At 35.5% G+C, this 8573-nt stretch overlaps 1 protein-coding gene across 2 annotated transcripts in view; it reads right to left on the reverse strand.

Annotated features, from left to right (window-relative positions):
- Window positions 1-2646: 2646 nt before the first annotated feature.
- The window catches only part of ARF4 (ADP ribosylation factor 4), a 17544-nt gene continuing 11617 nt past the window's right edge, over window positions 2647-8573 (reverse strand). For both annotated transcript variants that reach the window (XM_037798835.1, XM_037798842.1), the window contains 3 exons: window positions 6414-6485; window positions 4983-5108; window positions 2647-3601 (listed from right to left, as the gene is read on the reverse strand). In XM_037798835.1, the coding sequence (XP_037654763.1) occupies window positions 3515-3601; window positions 4983-5108; window positions 6414-6485 (285 nt within the window). In that variant the 3' untranslated portion in view covers window positions 2647-3514. The remainder of the gene's footprint in view (window positions 3602-4982; window positions 5109-6413; window positions 6486-8573) is intronic.

Consider the following 8573-nt stretch of genomic DNA (forward strand, 5'->3'; position numbering starts at 1 on the left):
ATTATTTCCAGTCACATTCTGCTGTTCAGAATTCAATCTTATGAATAGGTAATCAGACTCTAGAACTAATTCATTTTCTGTGTATTAGATCTTCAGATAACATAATAGCAGATATACTATTTGCACTTGCTGCTTAGTCTCATTTTCCAATCAATTCTGTCACTCAAACTTGGTAACCAACACTTAATACTACTGAAACATCCATCATGCCTCCAGAAAACATCAGCACTTGTTTCCAATGCCAAGTCAGAAGTCAATTCCAAATCTCCATGACCAAAACCCAGAAATTCCACATTTAAAACTTTTGATCCCAGTAAGTGATCTGAAAGTAATTATACGAGGTCATTCTGTAGCTAAGTTGAAGTAAACTCGAAGTCTTAGTAAATGAGACACTGATACTCTGGAAAATTAACATATTGCACTTAAGTTTTATTTCCAATAAAGGATATGTAAGGTGAAGGGGGGGGGGGAATCAATGGAAATTTTTGTAAAAAGATGCACAGAAAAAGCAGCTGAATTACAAGCTAGACAAAAGACAACAGGGACCAAAGCCCCAAACAACAGTGTTCCTAAAAATTTTTAAAAATACCAAGCTCCATCTTGCTCCTGCTTCTGTTCAGAGCAAGGATACAATTTCTTACCCGGTTTGTTTCTTCCAGATTAAAAGCCTTTCATAACAAACTTCTCACCAGAGGCTATGCTCCTGTTCCCCACGCTCAACCAGCCACCCTTGATAGCCTATGCTCCAACAAGTAGGGCCTGCAACCCACTGACAGCTTGACACAATTATAGAAGAGGGACCACCTGCCCAAATTCCTTTAAAATTAAGGGAGCTAGAAAACCTCACCTCTCACCCCCCTTTTCTTGTGTCCATGTCTTATCACAGGCATATTCAGTAAACTTTCTATGTGTGCTTTAAAACACACACACACACACACACACACACACACACACACAATAGGGAATAATATGAACCAAAGAAAATAATAAAAAACCTACTGGACAGAGACCGAAAACAGGTAATGGTTCCACCCCAACTCTGATGCTGCCAATGTTCCTTTAAGGTAATCATAATTCCTCTTCAGTTTCTCTACTGACATATTTGACAGAATACTATCTGGGAGTACTATACAACTGTTCTGTGTAATAGGGGAGGGCCAAAGAGACATCATATTGATTAACCAACATCTGAGTGAACACTAAGCATTGAACCTTGTTAGTTATCAAGTATTTCATAAAATAGTACTGGAACATTTCAATATATCAGGACACTAATAGTGGTTTTATAAGATTGCATTTTTTACACAGATAAAAGCATTGAAGCTCTCTCTCAATTTATACTTGATTTCCATAGCATTTAGTCACTTTCATTTGGAAAAAAAATGGAAGTTTTCAATTTGACTTAGAAAGAAAAAAACTAGTACTAGTAAGACTGAAGAAAGTCATTCTAGCAAGTTAATGCTTTCTTAAAAAAAAAAAAAAAGGAACAGGTGATCTTACAAATCAATCTTTTCCAGTCATTTAGAGAAAATTAGGTAATTTTAGTTTAATGCAGTCATTTACAACAATGGTAGTAAGAACTATCATATGTCATAAATATATGAATTCTTTTTACTCCTTCAAAATCCATGAAAGCATCTTCCACTTAATTGGTTTAGCTTTCAAACTCTGAACCTACTGAAATCTTCTATCTCCTTAGTTAATACTCCATAAAACAACATATACTACATGATATTTGTTTTATCCAAAAGAAATGAGACCCTCCTTACCTGGGGAGTAGAGGGAATTTATCTGTCAGGCTAGAAAAAGTGCACTTATGTCACATGACACACAAGTTAAATACACACTTTATCCCATAACTTGGTTCTTGATAATCATCAAATGCTTAATTCCAATTTCCTCTCTGTAATCCATTGGGGTGTTTTTAATTGTTGTTTCACAATTCTTTTAAAAATACACATTTTAAAAAAAGCATTTATTTGGTTTTGGACATAAATTTTCAATTTATCTCAATTGTTAAATGCCATTAAGACCATAAAAAAGCAAGCTTTATAAAAATGCAGAAAATATCAACATAGACTTAAAAACTAAGTTACTAATAAGGCTATATATCAAGCTGAGTCCTTAATAACTTATTAATAAATGTAGTTGATACACCTTTATTACCTTAAGGGCTCTTAGACAAAGAATTTGTCACATTCACCTTTCTCTTGCAGTTCTGAAATTTGTCAAGTTAAAAAGAAATGTCCTTATAAACTTTGTTCTTCTTTGTAGCAGAGTAGCATCACCAACAATCTATAATTCTGCCATGCAAATGGCACTTTTTTTTTTTAAACTAATTTTAGCTGTGAAACAAACAATGCATACATGCTTTTTGGGCAGATCATTTTATTGCAGCTTCTTACTCCTGATGTGACTTTAGAAATTTACAGCATCAAAATGGTGTCTTTTCAAAGAGAAATATATTTTTGAATTTGCTCTCCATGGTTATATACATGTTAACAACCCATATTTTATTCCCAATTTAATCAATTAATAAACCCAATATGATATGTATGATTGCTCAAAGTTTGTAAAATATGCAAATCAACTTTGTTAAATAAGGAGATCAATTTCAAATAGCTTTAAGACTCAGAACACACGCAATTACATATTTTATCATTTTATTAGGAATAATTCCAAATGGGTTATGAAGAAACTTATTCATTGAGTTTGCAGAGTTCCCCAAAAACTCTTAATGAAGGTATGTTCACCAATAAACAACAAAACATCAGCAGAACTATCATATACTGGGCAAAGACTCAGGCTGATACCAAAAGCAACATGCAACATAAAAAAGATATAATATAAAGGAAGACAATCTGCTGAGTATTTAGAACCATCTCAATATGAATTGTTTGCAATCAGCACAGAACTAATTAGCTATCAATTCCAAACCACACCAAGGTAAGTTTGTTTGATGGAAGCCAGAAGTCAATAATGGGAGAAAAAAAAAAAAGTTCCTCAGTGCAAGAGATCTGAATAGTGTTTTGGAGCATTTCCCTGGCTGGCACAAGCAGTATTAAAAAATCTTTTTGGCAAGGGAGAGAAATAAATACAAATGGAATGCTACATTTTTATATCAGCAGACGGTCCCAGGAATGATAAAGGTATCAATAAAGTAGCATGGGGTTACTTTAAAACATCATTTCTTGTGGGCTCAAAAAACATTCAAAATGGATTTAAAGGTGTCACAAACAGCTCTGTCCAGGCATTTAGGCTTAAGGGAAGTAGAATTAAAAGAGGACTTTTTTCCCAAGAGTAGGAGAATTTCTTTAAAACCAAGCATACTGCTAAATAGCAACTTTACACTTGGTAAACGATAATTGGCAACAAAATAAGTTTTAAATGCCATAATATTCTGCCCAAACCAGTCCCAGATTACTGTTTAATAACCAAGATGCAAACTAACTTTGTTGTAACAAGCCTAGATCAATTCTATCAAACATGTCCTTGGTGAAATATCCAGTTTCATTTAACGTTTTGAAAGCTCATTTGACAGCCAGTCAAGTCCCTCATACAGACCAGTTCCCTGTGTAGCACAAGTGGCTTGAACATACCACTGTAAAGAAAGGGGAACAAGAAAAGACTTGATTAGCATAACCACAGTGTTTGAAATTTCTTAATCAAGAAATTAAATATTTTCCCCAAATGATCAGGGATATTACTGAGTCACCAGTTACCATATAAACATAGGAAAAAAGTTAATTAATAAAAACTATAGGAATATGAATAAACATGTTAAAGTATATCCAACAAATGATTAATTTTGCATTTAATGATCTCACTTAACAGTGTAGGTCACTCAAAATTATCGACCCTTTAGATTGGGAGTCTTCTCATACCTCCTGCTTCTCAGAAAAAACTACCCTCATATTTAAAGCTACTCCTACCTATTCATTGGACTTAATCAACTATCCACTACTTAATGTGAACAGAACATTTATGAGAAAATTAGGAACTGATAAACTACCCATCTGGGTCCTTAAAACCCTCGTTTCCAACAAAGCTAAGGTCAAAGTAGAAGAGTGGGGCTTGTTGATTATTTTAGGAGCAAACTTTTCAGGTAATTTCACTATTTCTTTAGTCTTATGCATTTCCAAAATTCCACTTTTTAAATTGTTCATGTACTTTATCTCCAATAACTGTATGAAAAATTATAAGCACCAAGAAAAAGAGCTAGAAAGCAACTAACTACCTTTAAGGAATAGTTTATTTTTATTAATTTTTTAATTGCAGTTTTATTTTATTTTAGAATAAAAATCTTGCTTTAATGCCACAAGATCACTAACAGTGTATCATGCGTTGTTTCAATCAGCTGCGACAGCTCAGTCTACACAGTTGTATTGCCATAGCACAATACTTAACTTTGTTGACAAGTGAATGCAAGACTATTGTAAAGCATGTGCCACACTAATAGTTTGAGATGCCATCTTTAAATATTATAAAGTGGATACCTGTTTTGTCAATATCTCAATCACTGATTTAAAACAATAAGCTTTTTGAGAGCAAGTACAATATTTCTTACAATTTTATATTCAAAATGCCTTAGAAACTTTAATATCATAACAGCAGGTCCCTTCTCAAATACTTTAAATGTTAACATGCAAACAAATGATACTAAACAATATTATCTGAAATACTGCTGCCAAATACTGGACCCTTCATAAGAAAAATTATGATATTCCAATTCTCCTACAGGGCAGTTTTCCACACCTAAACCAATACTAAACATTTTGAGCATAAAGTTAACAAAAACCCAAAATAAAGCCTGAAATGCCTGTTTTTGTATAAGCAAGAGAGTACCTTACTGTGTATTTTAAATGATGTATTCATTATCTGTTCAAATAGGACAATTAATGTTTAAACTGAACACCAAGCTTAAATAATTATCGCAATAACTTTAAGCATCAAGATGTAAATATACATCTCCAAATACTTACTGTTCTGTTCCGAAGGGACTGAAGACCTAATTTATCTGTCATTTCACTGATGGCCATAGCATTTGGTAAATCCTGTTTGTTTGCAAAGAGCAGCAGCACTGCATCTCGCAACTCATCTTCCTGAAGCTGGAAATGAAAGCTAAGGCATTAACAACTACCATAGTGGAATTCAATAATTGTAACAAACTGAAGGAAACACTGTTTTCCTGTTCATGCTCTTTATTCAACATTAAATCATTATTAAGCATCAACCTAATTTCTAAAGTTCAGGTACTCTTACAACTTAAAATCTCTTATCAATCCATTTTTAAATCTGGTGCCAAAAATCACACGTCTTCAAGGGCAACTGTTTCTCAAGCCTACCATCTTCTACTCCACTAAGGTAACCATTTCTTCAGCCTTCCTGATCATCCATTACGGGTCAGGACTGACAAGGACAAGAAGTACATATTAAAGTATTTATGGATGAGCTTATGGTACTTAGCAGTAAAATTTAGTTGATGATTCTTTTTGGATTTTTATCCTTTCCAACCAGCTGACCAACAATCCAATCAATTAAGGCATTAGATACATGAAAAACGCAATACAGAAGCTGGTAGGAATGAAGTACTGATATCTGATACAACATGGATGAACCTTGAAAAATTATGTTATATGAAAGAAGCCAGTCATAAAAGATCATAAACTGTATGATTTATATGCCATGCCCAGAATAGGCAAATCCATAGAGACAGAAAAATTAGTAATTGCCAGGGGCTAAGGGATGAGAGGAAGGGAGAGGGAAGGAAAGAAAATGGGAATGACTGCTAATGGTACGGGTTTCTTTTTGGGGTGATGAAGTCTTCTAAAATCAGATAATAGTGATTTCATTTCAGTAAATATTTTAAGGCTAAAAGTTTGAAACCATGACAAGTTTCCTCAACAACTTTTCTCTCAAGATTTTCAGCAATATAAAAACCTTAACTAGATACATGGCAAGGCCAAAATTGACTGCCAAATAAAATGCTATTAATCATCAGGTAGAATTCTTTATTGTGGCTGATTACAAAACATTTCTGATATAATTACAGGCATAGCATGGAGAGACTTGAACTTGAACCTTGGAAGAAGTTACTTGAACTAGGATTGCTAGTTCACAGCATCAAAACTAGAGATTTTGTACCTAAAATAAGGGACTAGACTGAATCTGGCATCCTCAACCAAAGATATGCATCAAAATCACTAATGGAGCATTCTAAAAACAAGATAGGACTTCTCCCCAACTTCCTGAAGTAGTTAGCTTTCCATGTGATTTTTAAAAAGCTCTGTAAATTTTTAAGTGCATTACTAAGAACCCGTGGACAATAGTTCCTCAAGGTTCTTTATAGCTTTAAAAGAAATTCATCTGTGTAATTTAATAATCAGTAAAATGTACAAACCACTAATTCTTACCATTTTCTGCAGCTCTTCTGCACCTTCTTGAATTCTTTCACGATCATTGCTATCTACCACAAAAATAAGACCCTGGGAAAAAAATTGTTCCAATATATTTTAACAGTTAAATTTAAGGGTCACAGTAAACATGAAACATAAGTATGGGAGGCGGTAGCTGGTGAGAGAGAATGGTAATCTAATATGCTCAGATATGTTAATGATGGTGAATTCAAAGGTATGGTAATGGATAGGGGTGATGACTGTTTGTTAATAGAATTATAAATATCAGAGCTGTACTGAAGGCGAGTAGGATTGAAAGGGGTTGTTTAAAGGCATGTTTCCCACAAATCAGCACCACAAATATAGATAGGTGCTTGTATGATATACTTCTACGGTATGACACTAGTGCACAGAGTTGACAACAAAAGGGTATATGGGGAAAATCTACATATTCCATTCTAGGGACTGTAATTAATAGGAATACCATACTAGTATTAAACAAATACTAGGGACAAATAATTGAGGGATGACAGGAGCTATGAGATGTTTTGGGTCATGAGAATCATTTAAAATGGAGAGTGATGAGAACTGTACAGCTAAGTGACAATAATGTGAGATATGGATGGATTATCATGGACATAACATATGCTATGTGAACTTAGGAACCCCCTGCTTATAAATCAAGCCCTTGATATTGAGGCTTGCTTGGGTGAAACTTATAGTCATAAAGGGGAGGTGTGCCGGTTTGAGTGTATTGTGCCCCCCAAATGCCATTATCTTTGTGGTTTTGTGTGGGGCAGGCGTTTTGGTGATGGTTGGATTTGCTTGGAATGTGCCCCACCCAGCTGTGGGCAATGATTCTGATGAGATGTTCTCATGGAGGCGTGGCCCCACCCATTCGGGGTGGGCCTTGATCGGTGGAGCTACATAAATGAGCTGACTCGGGGGGAGGAAGAGAGTGCAGCTGGGAGTGATATTTTGAAGAGAAGCAAGCTTGCTAGAAAGGAACGTCCTGGGAGAAAGCCGTTTTGAGGCCGGAGCTTTGGAGCAGATGCCAGCTGCCTTTCTAGCTAGCAGAGGTTTTCCGGACGCCATTGGCCATCCTCCGGTGAAAGTACCCGATTGCTGAGGTGTTACCTTGGATGCTTTGTGGCCTTAAGACTGTAACTGTGTAGTGAAATAAACCCCCGTTTTATAAAAGCCTATCCATCTCTGGTGTTTTGCATTCTGCAGCATTAGCAAACTAGGACAGGAGGCTAAGCCCACCTCTAATTATGCCTAGGAGTCATCTCCAGAGAACCTCTTCTATGGTTCAAATGTGGACTTTCTCTAAGCCTAACTCTGCAAATAAATTCATCACCCTCCTCCCAATGTGGGACAGGACCCCCAAGATAAATGAGTCTTCCTGGCAATGTGGGACATGGATTCCGGGAATGAGCCTGACCCCAGCATTGAGGGATTGAGTGCCTTTTGACCAAAAAGGGGAAAAGAAAGGTAACAAAATACGGTTTTAGTTCAAACAGAGTCAAGAGGCTGTCCTGGAGGTTACTCCTATGTCAAGCTTCACCTATATATGCCAAATGATCACAATATGATAAGCCTAAGTCAACAGTAGTACCGAAAAAACCTCAAAGAATACCTGGATCCCTATCTGGGATGCTATAAAAGTTTCACTCACTAAGTTTATTCTTCAGACACTTAAATCCTTTAGAGTGCTCCTATGCTAGCTAAGTCCCAAAACCCAGAGGCAACAGCCTTTTCAAGAACATCAACTAGATGTGTCCCCTTTGCTCATAAAGTTGACACCCGTTTTCAACATGAACAACAGGTTAGGGTGGTCACTGCCTAGATATCCCTGAAGATCAGGAAAGTGATTAAACTAGAGACGGGGCAGCAACAGACAAGACGGAATTCAACAAAGGATTATGAATAATGAATCTTTATATAATTTTCTTTTTCTTAGTTGCTAGGGTACTAGAATAACTACAAAGAAGAATTGAAATGGTGGAACTGTAACCCATAGCATCCTCTGACATTTGTTCTATAGCTTCTCGTTAAATTTTAATTTGAAAGCTATACCTTTTTGTATGTATATTTTACAATAAGGAAATAACTGAAACTATGGTACAACTCATAAAAAGTTTGAAAATTTCCTATATCTACTTGTTAAATCATACT

Source organism: Choloepus didactylus, chromosome 1, assembly GCF_015220235.1.
Source record: "Choloepus didactylus isolate mChoDid1 chromosome 1, mChoDid1.pri, whole genome shotgun sequence".
Lineage (NCBI taxonomy): Eukaryota > Metazoa > Chordata > Mammalia > Pilosa > Megalonychidae > Choloepus > Choloepus didactylus.